Raw genomic sequence first — 22,423 nt, forward strand, 5'->3', positions numbered from 1 at the left:
CAAGTTTAATTAATAGTCCATGTTTCTGTGCCAAAGGACATATTAATGAACTGAGCTCTGAACCACAAGTTACATTTAAGATACGTTCCAAGATACAAAGCAACACTTTATATGGCAGAATCAAGAAAGAAAATTACAGTCAACGATGAAAATTCTTTTTGGACTTTATCAATTTTGACTAATATGCATGATAGCAGTACCTTTCTAGCGATAGCAATGGCTCTGGGCCTCTGGCATTATCAACTGGATATCGCTCACGCACAGCAAATTTCACATCATCTACTTCATTGGTGTGGAAACGTAAGAGATTTAGAATTATGTATTCGTGGTCAGTGAGAACTATGTTTCCCTGAAAGTACACAAGTGCAAAATATTAAAGTTGAATTTTCAGGAAGAAATTAATAAATAAATGTTAGAAATTAATAAACTTGAAAACAATTATAAAAATAGTGCAACATGTAATTTTGAAAATAGTGAACTTGAAATCTTGCATTCTTTTAGCTGTCACTAGCAGAGGTAAATATAGTAATATGAAAAAAGGTACAGAACTACATGGACCATAAACCTTATGAACAGTCTATTTGACCCAACTAATCTGTAGTGAAGATTATATATATTACAAATCTCCCATTCTAACATATCTCAGCATTTTACATTTTTCGATTTGTTTTATTTCAGATGCTGGTCAAGATTCTTTTAAAATGTGTATTTATTTCTGTCAGTAGCCAAGTTCTGTACATTCTGTGCAATCTACTAAACTATAACATTTAAAAGCAGAAGTAGGCCATTCAGCCTATCGAGTCTGCTTCACCATTCCAACACAAACTTCCTTCTCCTCATAACCTTTGATACTCTGACTATCCAGATAACTATCAATCTCTGTCTTAAATACACCCAACGATCTGGCCTCCAAAGCTGCCTGTGGTAGCAAATTCCAGAGATTCACCACTCTCTAGCTAAAGAAATTCCTTCGCATGTTTTTTTAAAAAAAATTATTTAATTGTTTGCAACATTACAGAAAAAAAAATAATAAAACAATAATCATGTATCCATAGTCAATGATACAAAAAAAACTTTTATATTTTTTCCCCATTCCCCCCCCACCTAAATGTAAGAAAAGGAAAGAAAAGAAACACCTACTATTTAGCATAGACAATCATTAATTGCTATTAAAAATTGCTAATAAAGAGGAGTGGATGGAAAATTATCCATAAAATCCATATATGGTTTTCAAATACTATAAAAATTTTCAACTCCATTCCTTAAACTATACATAATTTTTTCCAAAGGTGTACAATTTCCCATCTCATTGTACCATCTACTTAATAACACTTCTCTATCATCTTTCCATTATATTGCTATACATTTCTTTGCAGTTGCTATTGCAATACTTCAAAATTTTTCTTGGGTATTTGTCCAGTTTTCAATTTTATATCCTTTTCATAGATATCTCCAAGTAAAAATATTATTGGATCCTTGAGTATCTTTACCTTCATAATTTGCCCTAATAATAACCTCAGTTCATTTCCACTTTTTCACAGGACCAGACTGAATGCAAAATAGTCCCCATTTCTTTTGCACATCGAAAACACTTATTTGAATCATTAGGATTAAGTCCATTTAACTTATGCGGAATATAATTCAATTGTCGAAAAAAATTACATTGAACCATTTGATATCTAACATTTACTGTATTCATAACACTTTCATAACATAATTTTGACCAAATCTCTTCCTGACTTTGGATATTTAAATCTTGCTCCCATCGGATTTTTTCTTTAGTCTCTTGTAATTTTATATACATATTAGTAATACATTTCTTAAGCACAAATGTATCTCTTTTTACATCTTCAAATTGACTTTGTTTAGGGAGTCTCAAATCTGCTCCCAGTCTCTTTTTCAAATACATCTTTAATTGATAATATGCAAAAATTGTATTATTATGGATATTGCATTTATCTTTTAATTGATCAAAAGTTAAGAAAAAGATCCTAAGAAACAAATCTTTTATTCTGTGTAAACCAATTATCAAATAAAGACTTATTCAAAATAAAAGGAAGACGTTTTTGTTTTAATAAATTTTTCATAATTGATAATTTTTAATTCCTCTCTCAATATGAATTCTATTCTATATGTTTAAAATATGTTTCAATACAGAAAAATCTTTAGTTTCTTTAAACATCTCACTATTCCATTTATACAAAATTACTCTGAAATAGTTTCACCAATTTTATTCATTTCTATTTGAATCCAAGCTGGTTTTTCATCCTGTTGATAACAGGAGGACAAAAACCTCAATTCCTAAAATTTGGTAGTCTTAGTCCACTCTGATCAAATTTCCACATTAATTTTTATAAACCAATTCTTGACATCTTACCTTTCTAAAGAAATTCATGTATTATTTTATTCAAGTTTCAAAATAAAAATTCTGTTACTTGAATGGGCAATGATTGGAACACATATTGTATTCTTGGAAAAATATTCATTTTAATACAATTCGTTCATCCTATTAACATTATTGTAAATCTTTCCATCTTTTCAAATCCTCTTCCAATTTTTTTAACAATGGCAAATAATTTAGTTTAAACAAATTACTTATATTTCTACTAATTTTAATTCCGAAGTATTTAATTGCTATATTTTTCCATCAAAATTTGTCAATCTTTTACATTGAGAGTAATCCATATCCACCATAGGCATTACTTCACTTTTATCAACATTCACTTTATAACCCAATACTAACCCATCCTCCTTTAATCTTTCATTCAATTTAAAGATATTTCTGGTCTCATTAAATGTACTATAACATCATCAGCAAATAAACGAATTTTATGTTCTTTATTACCTACTTCAAATCCTTTAATTTCATTATCAGTTCTAATTACTTCTGCCAATGGCTCAATCGCTAATGCAAACAAAAAGGGTGATAATGGATAACCTTGTCTAGAAGGTCTTTCAATCAAAAAGGGTTGTGATATTTGTTTATTCGTGATCATTTTTGCTTTTGGTTGATCATACAATGCCTTTATCCAGTTTATAAAAGTATTTGGAATCCCAAAAGCATTAAGTGTCTCAAATAAAAAATCCCATTCCAATCGATCTAATGCTACCGCTACTGCAGGAGTCTTCCTATTTTGTGCTATATTTATCAACTTAAAAAATTTAACTATGTCATCTGCTGCCTTTCTATTTTTAATAAAACCAGTTTGATCTAAATGTATTAATTTTGGCAAAAATTCAATTAGCTAACAATTTATACAATTTTATAGTCTGCATTCAATAATGATATAGGTCTATATGAAGAAGGTTATAAAAATCTTTTCCTTTTTTTGGAATTAGTTATTAATGCTGTTTTAAAAGATTAGGGTAGATCATAAATCTCTATCATTTGACCTAATACCTCCATCTTACAAGTATTAATAGCTCCTTAAACTATTTATAAAATTCTAGTGGGAAACCGTCTTCACCTGGCATCTTATTATTCTTTCTGTCCTCCTTTAACACCGGTAATTTAATTTGTCTCAAATAATCTCTTATTATCATCTTTTTTAGACTCTGAATGATAAAGTTTAACATAAAAGTCTTTAAAATTATCATTTATTTCCTGCATTTTATGTTAACTGTTCTGATAATTTCTTTGTAGCAATTATTGTTCTAGAAATCTGTTCCATTTTTAATTGCCACGATAAAACTTTATGGGTCCTTTCACCCAACTCGTAATATTTTTGTCACGTTCCATTATATCTCTCTCCACTCTATGTCTGTACAGCATTAAGTCTTAATTTATTCAACTCTAATAATTTTCTCTTCTCATCTTTACGTACTTGAATTTCCTTCTCCAATTTCATTATTTCTTTATCTAACTGAGTTACTTCTTTCATATATTCTCTTTATTTTTGAAGTATAACTTATTATTTGACCTCTAAAATATGCCTTCATTGAATCCCATAATACAAACTTACTCACAACTGAACCTTTATTAGTATCTAGAAAATATTTTATCTGCTGCCTCAAAAATCACAAAATTCCCTTTTCTTCAACAAAATACTATTTAACCTCCATCTATAACCTACCTTTTGTTCTTCTTCCAATGAAAAGACAAAATTAAAGGTGAATGATCTGATAAAACCCAAGCTTAATATTCCACGCTTTGTACTCTATATTGAAGTTGTGCAGAAATTAAAAACATACCTATCCACGAATATGTTTTAAATCGAAAAGAATCATCTCTTTCATTTGGGTGGATTTTTCTCCATATATCCACTAAATCCATATCTTTCATCAAATCTGTTACCATTTTTGATACCTTAATTTTCATCATTCTATCCCCCAATCTATCTAATTTAGGGTCTAAAGCAAAATTAAAATCCCCTCCCAACATAACTTTTCCCTTGGCATTTGATAAATTCATAAAGACATCTTGCATAAATTTGCCATCATCTACATTTGGTGCATATACATTCATTAAGGTCAATTGTTCAAATAAATCTGACAATTCACCATAACCTATATCCCCACTACATCTATATTAATATCCAATATTTTAACTGGTAATTTTTTATTAATATTGCTATACCTCTAGCCTTAGAATTAAAAGATGATGCTATTATCATTCCTACCCAATCTCTTTTTAATTTTTGATTTTTTTTCTGTCAAATGTGTTTCCTGTAAAAAAGCTATGTCTGTTTTAATTTTTTTCATATAAACTAACAATTTTTTTCACTTTATTTGATTCTGAATCTCATTAATATTAATACTAATAAAATTCAATCAGCCATCTAAACTCATAAAATCCAATAAACTGTCCAACTTTCCATCTCCACTCCTCCTCCATCCAAAATACTAATTCATAATACAGTTATTAAATTTAGATGTATTAAAGAGAAAAACAAAAGGAAACAAAGAAGAATAGAAACCCTACCCACCCCATACATTATTAAGTGTATCTTTATACCCCTATTCTATAGGAGTTGTGATCGAAAACCATACCAACCCACTAGATTCTGTGGAGGCCAGGCTCATACTCTCACCTAACTCCCCCGAAATTATTACTATCTCTTATGCCTCAAATCTATTCAAACTTACAATCATCAATTCATTTTATTTATTTTTAAACACAGATCTATCAGGTAAAAACTTTCCTCTCTAATATTCTCTCTCCTCGTAAAACTTACATCATTTCATTATTCATCCCTGACTGCAATCTTTCCACTTTTTCTCTCTCCAAATATCTCCCAGTTCTCATCTCATTTTCTCAGGCAACTAATCTGCAAACACTTGCTTCATTGGGTTCCATAAAAAATCTATTTTTACCCTCAGAACAAATACTTTTAACACTGCTGGGTATGGGTACCTAAAAACAAAAGTGTAATCTTTTTCCATAGCACATTTTTAACAGTATTAAATTATTTTATTTTTTTCAACAAATCAAAACACATCAGGGTTAAAGAAAATCTTATTATCATTAGAAATCAATGGTGATTGTCTCTCCTTCACTTGCTTCACAGCCAGCTCCAGGATCTTCTCCCTCATTCCATAACGAAGAATCGAACGTGGCTTCTGATCTGGCTGTGGCTTAATGTTCGGAGCTCTTTATCCAACATTGTAAAAATCTCTTCATATCTTGCTCTTAGTCACCTTCCTCAAGTCCAACAATTTTTATATTATTTCTTCTACTAAAATTTTCTAACATATCAATTTTTCTTTAGCTGTAGCTCTTTAACATGCTGAATTTCAAATTCATCACCTTTAATTTTTGCGTCCATCACTTCAAATTTTTGTTCCATTTGAGACAGCGATTTTCCACCTTCTTCGTAGAACCCTTATTTTCAATTATACCCTCATTACATTTTTTAACTTTCATTGTTAACTGTAACAAAGTTTGCTGGAAAGAATCCATATACTTCTTCATTTCAGTTGTAGATATACAAGACTCCTTTACTTTCTCCTTTTCTTCTTCCTGCTCCTCTTCTTGATCACTAGAGCTGGAGGCTTTTTGAGCTTTTTTTAAAATTGCCTCCTTTTTTTTATCTGGAAAAAAGTGACATTCATGCACAATGTCACTTCTTCACCCATGTCAGTCGGCCATTGTCAGGGGAGACCTTGAGTTCCAAGGTCTCCCCAGCTCTAGGTCTGTCACCATGGGCACTTGCCTTCTAAAGAGGTCCAGGATCCTTTTTAAAGGTAGGCCTCTCTTTATCAGCTTCTTTTTCTTGTTCAAGTTCTTGAAAAGTAACAGTCAGTTTATCTTTCTTAGAAGGCATTGTTTATTGTTCTGAAGGCCTTCTGATAGCTTCCACTTCTATCTTCTAGCAGTCAGTTCAGGCTTCTTAACTCTTTTTCAGAACTTTTGCAGAGAGATTAGAGAATTCAAGTCGAGCTCCACGTCATCACATGGTACACCCCCCTTCGCATCGATTTTAAATGAGCACCCTTCAATCCTGATATCGTGTTCTCTTGTCCTAGACTCCCCTAGCATGGGTAATAACATTACCACTTGTACTCTGTTCAGGCTTTTCAACATTCAAAATGCTTCTATGAGGTCCCCACTCATTCTTCTGAACTACAAGGAATACAGTCCCAAGAGCTGTCAAATGTTCCTTATACGTAAATCCATTTATTCCAGGAATCATTCTTGTGAATCTTCTCTAAACCCTCTCCAATGCCAGCACATCCTTTCTGAAGCAAGGAACCCAAAACTGTACCCCAGTCTTCAGTGAGGGTTCAGCAGTGCCCTATAAAGTCCCAACCTCACGTTCCTGCTGGTATATCCTATTCCTCTCGATATGAATGCACTGTACCAACCTTGCATTCGCCTTCTTCCCTACCGACTCAACTTGGAGGTTAACTTTAGGATATCCTGCACAAGGACCCTCAGGTCTATTGCACCGCTGAAGTTTGAACTTGCTCCCCATCCAGATAAAGTCTGTCCTTTTATTTCCTTTCCGCAAAGTGCATGACTGTATACTTTCCAAAATTGTATTTCATTTTTCACTTCTTTGCTCATTCTCCTAATCCTTAGAAATTATCTAATGATCCTGAGTTTTGCATTCCATTATAGCAAACAAAATCTTCTCCATATTTACCTTGTCTAACCCATTCAAAATGAAAGGCCTCCAAGCTTTCTCTTTTCCAAAGAAAGCATTTGCTGTCAAATATATTCACTCAATTCTACTACCCAATCTTCTCTATTGCTTCGATAGCCTTTCTGTGGAATGAGACCAGACCCATGCACAATTACCTAGGGCTATCTGGCAAGAGTCTTATGCAACTTTAACATAACATCACAACTCTTTAAATTTTAAATGAATGGAAGTAAACACCAGGGCATTCTTAGCAGTTTTAATTGTTTTAATGGCTCTGTTGCTACCATTATTGATCTTTAACCAGATCTCTAGATTCTGTTATTCCATTTAACCTTTTATTTTCTAAGATGATGGTCCTATTTTTACTTCTAAATAGGATAATTTTGCACTTATTTATATTAAGCTTCACATCTTACAACTGCAGTACTTGAATTAGTTTCTAATGTCTTCTTCTATTATGTTGTGTTCTTCGTCAGTGCTAGTAACATAATGCAATCCCCTTATCTGTTTTGGCTCATTGTCCATTACAAAATTTAGCACTTTCTTCAAATGTTATTTTCTTGTTAAGATGCTCAATCACTTTTTCCTCATTTGCTTACTCCCTCTTGCCAGTTTATTTTGGGATAGTTGAAATCTCCCATCAATATTATCTTTTACTTTAGATTTGTCTCCATGCTTTTTCCTTCTTTCACCTTTGCTAATAGTTGCTCTAAAGCAGTGGTTCCCAACCTTTTACTTTCCATTCACATACCACTTTAAGTATTCCCTATGCCATAAGTGTTCTGTGATTAATAAGGGATTGCTTAAGGTGGTATGTGGGTGGAAAGAAAAAGTTTGAAAACCACTGTTTTAATCATTCCAAATTGATTTGTTATGTGCACAGTTTCATAACTCCAAAGGAAATGGGCCAATGACAATTTTTCTCAAGCAAAATATTTCAGTAATAATTGGGTCTAGAGCAGTGATCCTCAACCTTCCCTTCCTACTCACATACCTCCTTAAGCAATCACTTTCTAATCACAGAACACTTATGGCATAGGGAATACTTAAAGTGGTATGTGAGTGGAAAGTAAAAGGTTGAGAACCACTGCTCTAAAGGTACAAAGTAATGAATCACTATATCAATGCAGATTCTATATCTTATAGAGTGGAGGAAACATTAAAACCTGTCAAAAGTATTTTAATTATATTTTAAAAGCAAAATTATATTTTCTTGTGACTTACTCTGTCATACAGTTCAACAATTAAATGGTAAGCTGCTTGATCAGAACCAAACTGGAAGTCTACAATTCTATCAACACCAAGTTGCTTGACGAAGATCAATCTTCGTGACTTGAGATGTTTTCGACACTGTAATTAAAACAAAAGTGACATCAGTTTTAATATAAATTTGAAGTAATCAAATTATCTATTGACCAGGTTTAAGGGTGAAGGAACCAAGGAGTAAGGGAATATGCTGCATCTACATAAAATTTTCACAGTAAACACAGAAACATTGATATATGACAGACAATAATAATTCTATTAGAGAGTAACTTTGAACTATTTCATAAAATGACACATTTAACAATATAGCTATTGACAGTGATTCTTTTCACCTTCATTGCAAAGCCAGAGGGCATCATATTTTTTGGCCATTCAAACTCTGTTGTATGGATCCGGATACCAGATTCAACCAAAAGAACAGCTTTTGATTCTGGCCTGTGATGAAATGTAAATAACAGATTGAAAAATGCATACAAATTTAATACACCATGAGATTGTAAATTGCTAACTTTCTGCATCAAACAACAAAAATCTACCTTGATCTTAAAAAAATAAATACAGTATCAAATTTCAAAATTGTTTAACTTTGAATCAAGGAGAAAATGAATTTATGGAATGGAACAATTGTATTTCAAATTATATTGCTTTTGTATAGATGAGTAGGAATCTCACAGAATTAATAAGTTATCTCAATGAGCATTTGAATTGCCAAGTTATAAAATGCCAAAGACCAAGAACAGGGGACTGAAATTAGTATGAATGGATTCTTGATGGTTGGTAAGGGCATGGGGAGCAAAAGGGCCCATTTGTGTGTTGTATAATTTTATGACATTATTATAGTATTTAAATCAGATTAGATGTTTTGGAAAGTACATTTCAATGGATATACTTTAAAAGATGCAAGAAACACCATCAAACTTACTTCTGAAGTCGGATGAGATAAGTCTTGTTGTCCACATCATACACATTGTTTACCCTCATCCCTAGTAAGCTAAAGGAAACAATATTACTTAAACAAAGAAAAAAAACAAAAAAACATGTATAACCATGATATCAAGCAAATGGTTGATTTACTTTATTTCCAAAGAATGTTTAAAAATTAATATTTTAATCATTACTTTCAAGTACACCATTATTGTAATGATGCATAAGGATATCTATTAAGCTTCCTTCGATCTAATTAGAAGAAAAAAACTTGACTCGTAACTTAAAGTTATTTTAATGACAATGGATTTTTTTGTTATAAACCATGTACAATGTACCTGAATTTGCCAAAGTTCCTACTTGCTGCAGCCAAGTAGGTACTTTGTAGAAGAAAAACTCCAATTGTACACATTACATTACCCCAGTAAGGAAATATATAAATAAATATAAAATATTCTTAATAAATTTTCAAAGTTTCAGCAGTGCAAGAAAAAATGTTTTTGTTCTGCAGAGTAGTTTATAATTGAGGGAGTTAGGAGTGATTCGAGAGCACTGGAAAAAATCTGATGTTGAAACTGGAGACACTGGATTTCTGGCTTCTGTGCCTTCTTTCTGAAGGTAGAAGCAAGAAGTCATCATGACCAAGGTGATCCAATATGATGTTAACTTGCTGATGTGCTTTAATTAAAAGGTACAAAATTATCTTGATCAAATAAGCATGAAAATTGAGTTGACGTGTGTCAGGAAAGTGAACAAGTAGAGCTTCACTTCTCATCCAGAATGTCTCAATAACAATGCAAACTTCTAATGTACAATTTTAACTTTATCACACTATAAATTCCAGAAATCAAGCATGGCTCAAAACCAAAGAAAAAAAATGACAATTATAAAAGATTGGATTTTACCAAAATGTGGGCATTAGATTTTTTTATGATTTTATTTTGTAAAACAAAATAAAGTAGACAAGGAGTCCTACTTTGTTGACAATGAAAATTCACGGAATTTATGATTAGACGCATTCAGATTACATCTTCTTTATGATCAAGGAACACCAAAAATTATAATCAATTATTTTGAAGTGCAAATATATTTCTTAAATCAGTTAAACAAATCCATTTGTACAATGTTAAGTTCCTTCAATAATGAAGGGTAGTCCACCTGAAAAATCAACAGTTTCACTCTCCATAGATGCGACCTAACCTGCTCTGTATCTCCAGCATTTTGTTTAATTTTCATTTCTGCATTAAATTTTGCCAAAATGGATGATGATAATTTTTGCAGAAAACCATCTGGAACGTCCTCATTTATGATTCGTTCATTAAAAAAGATCCATGGCAAAGTTGAATAGAGTTTATTAGATCTTATATGGGTTATTACTTATCAACTTTGATATACGATTGAAAGATACTTAATACGTTACTTGAAATGGTCAATAAAGTTTCAGGTCTATTCTGTTACAAGACCAGAGGACTCCAAAATATACCAGCAGCAACAGAAATTCACCAAGACAATGGTGACTTAAACAAAAATATTTTTTGTTTTCTTCATATACAGCAATATTAATATTTAACTTATTTATATTACCTTAACCCCTCCCCCCTTTCCAATTCTAAGTGCACATGTATGTAATGTGATGTGTTCAGGAAAGTTCAGTTTCACTGTTCAATCATTCACTTTTCACTTCTCCAAGTTCACTGGTATCAAGCAATTTTCCATACTGTGCATAGAATTTAACATTTATAATCTTTATCAGGGTCTGGTGCTTTAACTTAAATTGTTACAGCTCAGGAAGGTCTTTGTTGGTTTCAGAGAGAGATATTTGTTGATTGATCTCCTTCAATCAGCCAGTGAAGTGTCTTGCCAAAGAAACTTGTCCCCCCACCCCATGGATTTTTCCAAAAGATAACCTCTTCTTTTTCCCCTATTCCAGGAGAAACACAATAACCAGACAGAGTTTCTTGTAATTGACTACAGAGTTTAGAATAGGCTGAACTCAGAACTCAAAGCCCAACTTGCAATGGAGTCTTGGAGCAGGTCTGCAAAACTTGCAGACTTCAACACCAACTGCTGCAGTAAAACTGACTGTGTGTCTTTCCCCACAGAATGGCATTTTTCTCCTCTCGGTTTGCAAAACCATATGACCCCCTCTTAGAACAACAGAAGTTTGGATCGCTGGCACCAGTTTAGCAATAAAAGATTAATCAGTTTCTGAGCCTGGACATGTGTTCAAACATGCTATTCCTCTAAAGACAATAGTCCATTTCAATTCTACAGCATTAGTCAATTAACACCTACTTGTGAGGTCTTTACAGGCACTCTTCATGATTTCTTTAAAGTCAATGTAGACTTGAAGGTTCCATCTGCACAGGTTTTAGCATTCCAAATAAGATGTTTGTTTGCAAAATGTAACTGAGATTCTGTTTGTGAAATGATATCTAAACTAAACCTCCACAATCTATAGCTTTTTAAGATATATTTTATCCCACAAACAGCCAGCCGAAGTATACAAGCGATTTAAGTCATTCTAACCCTTAAAGATTTCTTAGGCAGAATGTAGAAGTCCCTATTTTCATTTTGGAACATTCTTGCTATACATAAACATCCCGTTGAAAAGTCTAACATAATACTATTCTCCCACGACTATACCAAGGTGTGAACCAAATCGAGAGCATAGCCACAGCCAATAATCCAACAGTCTCAACCAAGTTCCGAGAAAACAATAACTCCTCCTCCCCCCAACCCACTTCACCTCACCGCCCACAGATACTGTTTTTTCTGCTTTATTTGCCCATTTATTGTAGGACAAAATTGCACATTAAATTAGAATTAGTTGTGTTAACTGTTTTTTTTTGTACGATTTCTAGTAACTCGTAAATAAGTTCCCATAGTGGACAGTGGCCTCACTGAGAATACAACTATTTCCTCCGAAGAGGACCAGGCGGACCTCGGTCCCTTCAGGCGAGGGGGAATAGGGTGCATAGTTATAGCTCGTCCCCCTCTCCTGCTTGACATGTGGGCCCTGGATCCCGGGCATATTTCTAAATTCTTTTCAGCTTTCACGCGATAACTCCAGTTGCTAGATATAAATGGGGAATTATTACATACCATTGCAGCTCTGAGATGATCGCTCGAATATCTATAGTGTTGAAACGGGATTTCATCTTCAACAGAACGTAAATTTGCACCTTCTCAACGCAATTACAGCTCCAGTCTGCGCATGCACTAACTCCATACGGTGAGCGGCTGGACTGGACGCTGACAGCAGAACGGCGTAAGGGTCAAAATATGCTGCAGGGCTCCAAGGTCCTAAAATTTGCCACAATACAATATAGATTGTTGTCAATTTGCTCCTTTCACCTCCATATACTATCATATATTCAACAAAAATTAAAAACCAACTTTGATGAAACGTATGAAGGCATTCTACTTATATTGTGGGATGTGAAATCAGTTCTCATGACATTAGGTGGTTAATATTAATCCAGCACATTAAATAATTTGAAATACACCTATCAATAATAGAGACCATGAAACTAGTAAACGGTCATAAAAATTCTCAAGAAATTTCCCATGTTTTTCTGGTGTGGTGGTGTAACTGTGTGTTTGAACCCCACAATTCAATGAATGGCCAGCAATTCACACTAAAAAGGTCATATATTGTGTTCTGGAAATAAGGTTCATGTTGATGGCAAAGCTTAAGGTTCCAATTAAGAACCATTCTTTGTACCTCTTACACATGATACACTTTGACAGTTATACAATAATATACTGTGATCATGCAATTTTAGACTTACAGATAGAAAAAGCACAGAAACAGATCCCTTCAGGCATCAAGCACCCATCTACACCAATCCAATATTCATCAGAATTCCCCCAAATTCTGCCATTCACCTACATATGAGGGGGGATTTACAGTGGCTAATGATGTACAAACCTACATACCCTTGGGATGTAGAAGCACCTGGTTGAAACCCATACTGAACTCCACACAGACTCAGCCTGAGGTCAGGATAAATCCAAGGTCACTGGAGCTGAGGGACAACAGACACCACTCTGTGGGACCGCTCAAGAAAAGAATTTCAATTAATAATTCATATTTCATATTCAATGTCTAGCAGTTTGGCAATATTTTTAAACACAGAAATGTAATGTCTGCTATATTTTAGTACATATCATTTGACAATAATGCAATTATGAATACATCAGTGACAAAATTGACTGTAATGTCTTGTTACCTTGTTAGGTTTATATTTTGAGATAATTTATTATACCTTGTTGGTTAAAAAAATCCTCATTTTTATTGCTTAAACTGTTGAAAATGATGCAATAATAAACTGGTATGACCTCATGGACTGACTGATTTGACGTGGATAAATTTAACAGATTGACCTTCTGAGAAAAATGTAAAAGTTATAACCACATACAAGACAAAGCAGACATCTACCAGGGGACTGATAATGGAGAAAGGTAGATTTCAATACAGTAAGGAATAAGTGTGAGGGTGTTCAGCACTTCAAAATCTCTGACTAATTTTTTACAAACTAACATAAATAATTTTATTTTAGTAACTAATGTTATTAATTAAGTGCACACACAAGTTAACATAAAATAGGAGTTATGAGATGGAAATAGTTATTTCTGGTTCATTGTATTTTGCTGCACATTTATAAGGTTAAATGTCAGATTAAAGAGTACCATACTGCTTTTATCTTTTTGCATATTAGATATGATGAGAAAACATAGCATGAAACATAGTGCCATTTTGAATAGAGTCATTGTTAATCAAAAGTAACTTATTTGTTCCCAATTATACAACACTCTGTATAAATTACATGGACTTAATTCAAATTATTCTGATAAATATTTCAGATATAACAAAGAAACAGAAACCTTATTACATGCAGTTTGGTCTTGTGAAAAAATGGGAATGTTGCGGAAGACTTGAATATATTATTGGGACAAATTATGAAGATATAGAAACCAAAAGATCCCAGAATATTTTTACTTTGTGATTTATAATGACACTGATACTAAATTGAAGTTAGGCAAATATCAACAAAAATTTTTGAATGGTGGCACGGAAATGTATGGCAGTAACATGAAGTCAGATAATTTTATAAGATTGGATAGATGCCACACAGAAATTCAAAATTGTATACCATTGGAAAATATTACTTATAATTTAAGGAATCAACCTGAGAATTTTTATATGATTTGGAGTAAGAGTTCCATCCACATCGTCCATAACACTCACTCCTCCCAATTAATATGTACAGGATAGAATGATACAGAATACCAAGTCTCCGATCTTCTCCTGTAACCACAGGGATTATTTGACTGATCAAGATGAGTTTCTGATTAACGATGACTCCACAATTATATCATTGTAATGTGATTAGTAAGGACATGATCTGATTAGTGCCAAGTACATCCTTTTGATCTACTTACTTGGTGGGTATGTCTTTGCCATTTATCAGACTCTGCTTATGTGTTCTTACTGCATGTCAACGGCTTCATTTTCTGATAAGCTGCAATTGGAATTGAACATTATGTAATTATCACCGTATATCCTCACTTCTGACTTTAGCATGGACCAAAGTTTACTGAAGATGCAGTTCAAGGTGGCTGAGCCTAGGACACTGACCTAAGGTGTACCTGCCGTGATGGTCTGTTGCAGAAATGATTGACTTCAATCATTACCATCTTCCATTGTGTGAAATATAACTCTAACCATTGGAGTGTTTTCCATTTAATTCCAATTGACTTTAATTATATCAGGAGTCCACATATTTCTTTGATGTCAAGGACAGTCACACTCATCTGATTCTATTTTTTGGTTCAAGGTTGTGCTGTGTAGTCCCAGTGGCAGATTTACCATCTTACCACGCCTGTGCGAGTGAAGCCACCGGTAACTGTGGACCAGAGTCAGTGTCGCACTGTTGCCGGGGTGACACATTTAGCTGGGTGGCAGCATGAAGATTTTGTGGCGACTGCGGCATGTGCAATCCTCCACCTTCCTACCAAACTATTAGATCTTTATTGAATATTTTAATTTTGTAACCAGACAAGGCATTTCTAGAGTGAATCAAACAGATTTACTCTTCATTACATGCGCAACCTTTAAAAAGCCAGAATCATGCCCTGATCGTGTTGACATCATCTCACATTGATGTCACATGGCTGGTTTGATGCATCCTGGAAGTTGTAGTGCCACCATAGTTCCCTCCCCCCCCACAACCGGCAGAAAGGTCTGTCTGTCTTTTAGGTTGTCGACCTCTGCAATGGACTGTTGGTGGCTGCAGTGGGGAAGACTTGTCCACATGAGCTGGTTTAAGCCTGTCAATAGTGAAAGATCGTGGATTCCCTCCAATGTTCAAGATATAGGTTGACCTAGTTTGTCTGAGTATCCTATGCAGGGAATCTGTAAAGGTTGACCAAGTGTTCCCCTTCAGATGAAGACATATTCACAGTTTTTGAGGTTTTCAGGTACAAAAGAAAAGAGTTCCCAATGTGACGATGGTGGTATAGGGGTCAATTTTCCTACAGTCTCCCTTAGCCTGCTCAACAGTTCCTTAGGATCAATCTGGAGTTGGAATGGTAGGGGATGACCTCCAACGGTGCAGTATACAAGCTCCGCAGATGAAGCTTGGAGGTGATGGTGATATGTATATACTGTGCTGTGTACAAGTGGCTGGCCCGCCCACTGATGACTCACTTCCTAATGACTCCTCTCCTTGTGACCTGGCCATAAAGGTCAACCTCCCTTCCCCTGTCCTCCATTCGAGCACATGGAGTCGGGCCAGCTACAATCTAATGTGTATTAAAGCCTATTGTTCACCTCACTCAGTCTTTGGTGTTATTGATAGAGTGTATCAGTTTAATACACATTATTATTATTGCCACATCAGATGGACAAGCTGCTGAGACCCAACAGGTTAGACATCGATCCTCAGGCACCAGGAGCTTCTGAACAGTATGAGCAGTGGATCACATGCTTCTCCAACTTCCTCGAGGCCTCAGATGAAAAAAGGCTCAAGGTCCTACAAGTGAGGGTGGGCCATCGAGCATACCATGTGATCAGGAGCTGCACATCCTATGCAGAGGCCATGGCTGAACTCTGCAACCTCTACCAACCCCAGGTGAATGAGGTGCTCACGGTTTCTCCTGGCCTCAAGAAAGCAGCAGCCTGGAGGGAGTCATGTGATGCAGTAGTGGCCGGTCAGGAAAACCAGCCCACTCCAGGAAAATAGAAAAAAAGTCAAGGAAAAGCAAAGCATAACAGAAATAAAGTACAAGAAATAAAAGATAAAGATACAGAGAAGAGAAAGAAGATGGCTTCCAAGAAGGAGAAAGTAAGAACAGCTGGAAAAAAAAGTAAAAAAGTCGCCGAAGAAGGAAGAAGACCTTACCTGCAGGAAGGAACAGGACACTGTGGTGATGAGCACCACCCGACCCTTGAGGTGAGTACCTGCCCTGCAGAATCAAGACCCACCTGCCAGTACACTACAAAAATGGCTCTTGGAGCCAAACAAAAGTGCTCAATCAGAGGAGAAAGAGGACACCGGCGGGAGGGGGGGTCAGCAGAGGAGCGGGCTGTCACAGACCGAGCAGCTGAGAGATGCCTGACACCAGGACTCTCAGCTGGTGGATAAAGAATACAGCAGAAGAGGGTGCGACGAAACAGACGTGGAAGACAGATGGAGGGAAGATCGGCAAGAAGACCAACGTCAAGAAGCACAACAGATGAGCAGCCCAAGAGGGGAGGAACAGCAACAAGAGGCCGAGCAAGAAGAAGCCCGACAATGAGATACAAGCAGCTCATCAGGAAAAACAGAAGAGACACAGACACGAAGAAGAGAAGAAGAAGACACAAACACAGATGCAGACACAGAAGAGGAAGAAGAAGAAGACCAAGATCTTCAAAGAAAAATAGAAGGTAAAACTGATGGACAAAGAGAAATAAAAGGTAAAGCTGATGAACAGAATATAGATAGACTTTTTTGAAGAACAAATGAGATCCCTAAAAGAATGGTCATCATCAGAGTTTAATGTAATTAAAAGGAAAATGAAAAGAACAGAAGATAAAATGCAAAGGTTAGAACTGGTAATGACAGAAATAGGGGAAAGAGTAGAGAATGTGGAAGAGCGGGAAACGGTTGTAGAAATGGAAGTGAATGACTTGAGAAAAATTGGAAGAAAGTGACAAAAAAATTAGAGGCACAAGAATTGTTATCTCAGAAAATTGATATGTTGGAAAATTATAGTAGGTGAAAGAACATAAAAATAGTGGGCCTGAAGGAGGGTGAAGAAGGCACAGACATGAAGGAATTTATAAAAGGATGGATCCCGAAGGACCTTGGAATGACAGAAATGCAGGAAGAAATGGAAATAGAAAGGGCACACAAAGCATTAGCTCCGAAACCACAGGCACATCAAAAACCAAAATTTTTGGTTTTTGAGATATACGACAAGAGAAAATATACTGGAACGGGCAAGGAATAAAATTAGAGAAGATAATAATTAAGGGCCAGAGGTTTAGAGGTAACATGAGGGGGAACTTCTTTACTCAGAGAGTGGTAGCCGTGTGGAATGAGCTTCCGGGAGAAATAGTGGCGGCGGAGTCAATTGTATTATTTAAGAAAAGGTTGGACAGGTATATGGATGAGAAGAAGATGGAGGGTTATGGGCATTGTGCAGGGAGGTGGGACTAGAAAGGGGTGTTTGGTTCGGTGCGGACTAGAAGGGCCTAATGGCCTGTTTCCGTGCTGTAATTGTTATGTTAATGCGGAACACAAGGGTCAAAAAATACTTTTTTACCGAGACGTAAGTTTTGAACTCTTAAAGAGGAAGAAGGAATTTAATACAGCAAAATCAACTTTATGGAAGAAAGGTTACAAATTCATATTAAGACATCCAGCCGTGCTTAAAATATTTATACCCGGGGAGCAAAACAGATGCTAAACAATGGGATAGTAGATTTTAGGAGTTTCACTGTAACTTGTTTTCTCACTTTTCCTATTTAAATGAAGGAATTTCTGACATGTATCCTGACCTACGAATTATGCCTAATTCCTCCATCTTGCAAACTTCCTTAGCTAAGCGCAGCTTCACTGAAGGCAAGTGGTGCATTTTAGCATGGATAGGAGGGCTCTTACTACAAATGCAATGAGTAATACCGTGCTTTGCAGTGGAGGCAGAAAATTGCAGAGTAGTAATCTCAGGGAAATCTTCCAACAGCTTGGAGAATTCATGTTTGAAGGTGCAGAGCAGGGTTATAGGCGTCTGCCAGAGGAATAATCTGAAAAGTAGTTCCATCTATTAGCCAATGCCCTTTTAAATCAACAAGGATGAATGAGCCTGAAGAAAATCTGCTCCAAGCAAAGGTCAGGATGCTGCTGCTAAAATAAATGGCCAAGTGTAAAGATGATTATTGAACTTGACATTCATCATCCTGGTGCCAAAAGTCAGAATGTTGGAACTGTTAACTGCTTGTAGTTGCAGGTCAAGGGTAGGATGGCATGTGTCAAAACTGGTAGGTGGAAATACACTAACTTCTGAACCGTGTCCACCAGAAATTTTCGCTGGTCCCAAACATACATGTAGGTTTCTCGCCAACCACTGCAGCCATTACTGGCAGTTGGCCTGGGCATTTCCCACAAACGGGCAGGGTGGAGGGCACTTGTGGCCATTTACTCCCCAACGCCTTTGGTAATAACACCAAGATGAGGTGCCCATAGGCTGTTTACTTGTCTTGGGGCATTTCCTGCTTGTAGGAGTGATGTGCTAAGAACACTAGAATGTGACATGGGGTCAATATCAGAGGGGTTGGTTGTGCAGACTTGTCATTCTTTGCTATGCTTTTTAGCCAGCCATAGAATGTCTGCCTCCGCAGCTACAGTACTTGGACTTCAAATGAACACTTGGATAACAAGAGCCTAATATCATGTGGCATTCACTCCAAAAAGAGCTGGTCAAATAACATATTGGTCCTTTCGCCAGCTGCCAGGAACAGCATTTCATCCATTAGTTCTGAAGGGGCGTGGTCTCCCAACCCATTGAAATGTAGTCGTTTGGCTGCCATTTCCCTATGGGACATACCATATACACATAATAAAAGTGCTTTTAAAGCGTCATACTTGTTGGTATGTGGTGGCTCCTGTAGCAAGTCGCTGACCCTTTTAGTGATGGCCTGGCACTAACAAAATGGTAATAATGAGTGGTGTCCAATTCGACTTTGTGAAGGTGAAATTGTGCTTCACCCTGTTGGAACCACAGTTTAGGCTTAGCTGTCCAGCAAGGTGGTGGCTTCATAGCAACAGCTACAGAGTCCATGTTTGTCCAAAAATACATTTTTGGACTCATCAGGGTCCGCAAATGTGGCCACTGGAATTGCAGTGGACACGACAAAATAACCACACAAGGCATTTCTAGAGTGAATCAAATGGATTTACTCTTCATCACCTGTGCACCTTTTACAAGCCAGAACCCGTGCTCGACGTGCGCTGATGTCATCATCCACTGACGTCACATGGCTGGTTCGATGCCTCCTGGGAGTTGTAGTGCTGCTACAGTGTTGCTACAAAACACTCTTTTTTTTAGATATTTACAAGTTAGACACTTCGTTCAATCTCAGATCTTTGACTTTCATAAATTCCTGTGGCAAACATTCTTAATATACTTTTTGATTTACAACTTTCTCATAAAGATTTAAATATCTCTTATCTATAATAATTTGCTTGATTTAAGGATAGCCTTGTAAGTTAAAATCAAGAATAATTGGGAACAGGTTTGAATATTTCATTCTCAGATGAGGCGTGGGATTCTATTTGCAATCTGATTAATACTACCTCCTTTTGTGCATGACATGGGTAGATGCAATTTAAAGTGGTCCATAGAGTACATTGTCTCATTTTTATTCAGATATAAATCCTCTATGTGACAAATATAAAATTGGCGATGCTTCTTTGTTTCACATGTTCTAGACTTCCCCTAGTTTAGAGAGAGTTCAATACTGGATCTCCTATTAGGGAACGGGACAGGACAGGTGACAGAAGTAGGTGTAGGTGAATATTTTGGATCCAGTGATCATAATCCCAGTAGTTTCAAGTTAATTATGGAGAAGGGTATGTCTAGGGCTCAGGTTGAGATTATAAATTGGAGAAAGATCAATTTTGAGGAAATGAGAAAGGATCAAGAATGGATTGGGATAAGTTGTTTTCAGGCTAGGATGTGCGAAGTAAGTGGAGGACCTTCAAAGGTGAAAATTTGAGGGTACCTGTTGTAGAGCTCGTTGAAAGAACCAAAGACTTGTTGATCCAAACCAAGGCTTTTATTAGCAAAAGACAGGAGCTCTTCACAGGTGGCCAACCAGTCCGGAATGATCTGACCTGGCTAGGGACACAACCCTTTAAGGCCCAGATAGTAGATGTGGCTAAGCTCTCAGCCAATCGCTGTAAGCACAGTCATTACATACTCTAGATACTGTAACTATATACATTGGTGATAGGTCTGTACTATCACACCTGTACAGAGTTTGTATATTCCTGTCAGGATTAAAGGCAAGGTTAGCAGGCATAGGACCTTGGTATTGGGGATATTGGGGATCTGGTTCAGAAGAAGAGAGAGGTGTACAGCAGGTAAGGCAAAATGGAGCAAAAAAGGTTCTTGAGGAGTATAAAAAATGCAAGGAAAATCTCAAGAAAGAAATCAGGAAAGCTAAAAGAAGACATGAGGTTGCTTTGGCAGACAATGTGAAGGAAAATCCTAAGGGCTTCTACAGGTTTATTAAGAGTAAAAGGATAATAAGGGAGAAAATTGGTCCCTTGAAGATCAGAGTGTTTGGCTTTGTATGGAGCCAAAAGAGATGGGGGAGATCTTAATTGTTTTTTTTTATCAGTATTCTGACATGTAGTCATGGGAAGGAAGGCAAACAAGCAGTGAGGTCATGGAACCTATACAGATTAAAGAGGAGGAAGTGTTGCTGTCTTAAAACAAATAAGAGTGGATAAATCCCCAGGGCCTGACAAGATATTCCCTCAGGCCTTGAAGGAGGCTAGTGTAAAAATTGCAGGGGCTCTGGCAGAAATATTTAAAATGTCTTTAGCCACGTGTGTGGTGTATGAGGATTGGATGATAGCTCATGTTGTTCCTTTGTTTAAATCAAGCACCAAAAGTACCTCAGTGAGCCTGATGTCAGTAGCAGGTAGGTGTTCTAACGGATTGGATATACAATTATTTGGATAGCCATGGACTGATTAGTCAACACGGTTTTGTGTGTGGTACATCATGTTTATCCAGCCTTACACAGTTTTTCAAAGAGATCAACAGGAAAGTAACAGTAAGATCTTTGACAAGGCCCACATGGGAAGTTAGTGAGGAAGGTTCAGATGCTAGGTATTCATGGTGAAGTAGTAAACTGAATTCGACAATGGCTGGACAGGCAAAGACAGAGAATAGTGGTGGATGATTGCTTCTCAGACTGGTGGCCTATGACTAGTGGTGTGCCTCAGAGATGGGTGTTGTTGTCATCTATATCAATGATCTGGATGAAAAGTTGGTAAATTGGATCAGCAAGTTTGCAGATGACACTAAGATTGGAGGTGTTGTGGACAGCAAAGAAGATTTTCAAAGCATGCGGAGAGATCTGGACCAGCTGGGAAAATGGGCTGAAAAATGGCAGATGGAATTTAATGTAAACAAGTGTGAGGAATTGCATTTTGGAAGGACAAACCAAGAAAGGACATACATGGTAAATGGTAGACATTGAGGAGTGTGGTAGAACAGAGGGATCTAGGAATACAAATACATAATTCCCTGAAAGTGGTTGTAAAGAAAGCTTTTGGCATACTGGCCTGCGGATGGCAGGAACAACTGGGGTCTGCGGAGACAGCAGCAGGAGAGGAGCCACAGACCACCAGGGGACAGAAGGAGGTCATAATCTGAGTGACATCAGGCGCATAAGGTGTTGGGCCTGACAGGTAGAAGAAGCAGCACGACCAGGGAGGTGACAGAACCAGAAGGAAAGACATGCAGTCGGGAGACATGGGTAGCCTCGGCCCGATGACGTCAGAGGATGAGGAGGAAGATGCAGATGGGGAGGAGGAGAAGAATGTGAACAGAGGAGATAGACAGTGAGAAAAAAAAACAGG

The 22,423-nt window shown here is 36.4% G+C and overlaps 2 protein-coding genes across 22 annotated transcripts in view; one reads left to right on the forward strand and one right to left on the reverse strand.

The window, feature by feature from the left end:
- Window positions 1–22,423, reverse strand: part of LOC138753426 (ribosome quality control complex subunit NEMF) — a 109,188-nt gene that overhangs the window by 82,215 nt on the left and 4,550 nt on the right. For 3 of the 9 annotated variants that reach the window (XR_011351160.1, XM_069916401.1, XM_069916403.1), the window contains exons 1-8: window positions 19,737–19,844; window positions 14,724–14,803; window positions 13,218–13,328; window positions 12,381–12,581; window positions 9,274–9,342; window positions 8,684–8,786; window positions 8,310–8,435; window positions 201–349 (exon numbers count right to left, since the gene is read on the reverse strand). Coding sequence is in view for 8 of the 9 variants with exons in the window: in XM_069916401.1 (XP_069772502.1) it covers window positions 201–349; window positions 8,310–8,435; window positions 8,684–8,786; window positions 9,274–9,342; window positions 12,381–12,436 (503 nt within the window). In the remaining variant the exon portion in view is untranslated. Of the gene's footprint in view, window positions 1–200; window positions 350–8,309; window positions 8,436–8,683; window positions 8,787–9,273; window positions 9,343–11,570; window positions 11,637–12,380; window positions 12,582–13,217; window positions 13,340–14,723; window positions 14,804–19,736; window positions 19,846–22,423 lie in introns of those variants that run through there. The other 6 variants (XM_069916397.1, XM_069916398.1, XM_069916396.1 and 3 more) reach the window with 5 other exon arrangements.
- LOC138753429 (MAPK/MAK/MRK overlapping kinase-like) overlaps window positions 13,616–22,423 on the forward strand; it is a 139,816-nt gene continuing 131,008 nt past the window's right edge. For 5 of the 13 annotated variants that reach the window (XR_011351166.1, XR_011351167.1, XR_011351169.1 and 2 more), the window contains exon 1: window positions 13,616–13,757. Coding sequence is in view for 6 of the 13 variants with exons in the window: in XM_069916414.1 (XP_069772515.1) it covers window positions 13,733–13,757 (25 nt within the window). In the remaining 7 variants the exon portion in view is untranslated. The remainder of the gene's footprint in view (window positions 13,758–22,423) is intronic. The other 8 variants (XM_069916414.1, XM_069916411.1, XM_069916410.1 and 5 more) reach the window with 3 other exon arrangements.

This window comes from Narcine bancroftii, chromosome 2 (genome assembly GCF_036971445.1).
Source record: "Narcine bancroftii isolate sNarBan1 chromosome 2, sNarBan1.hap1, whole genome shotgun sequence".
NCBI classification, from domain to species: domain Eukaryota; kingdom Metazoa; phylum Chordata; class Chondrichthyes; order Torpediniformes; family Narcinidae; genus Narcine; species Narcine bancroftii.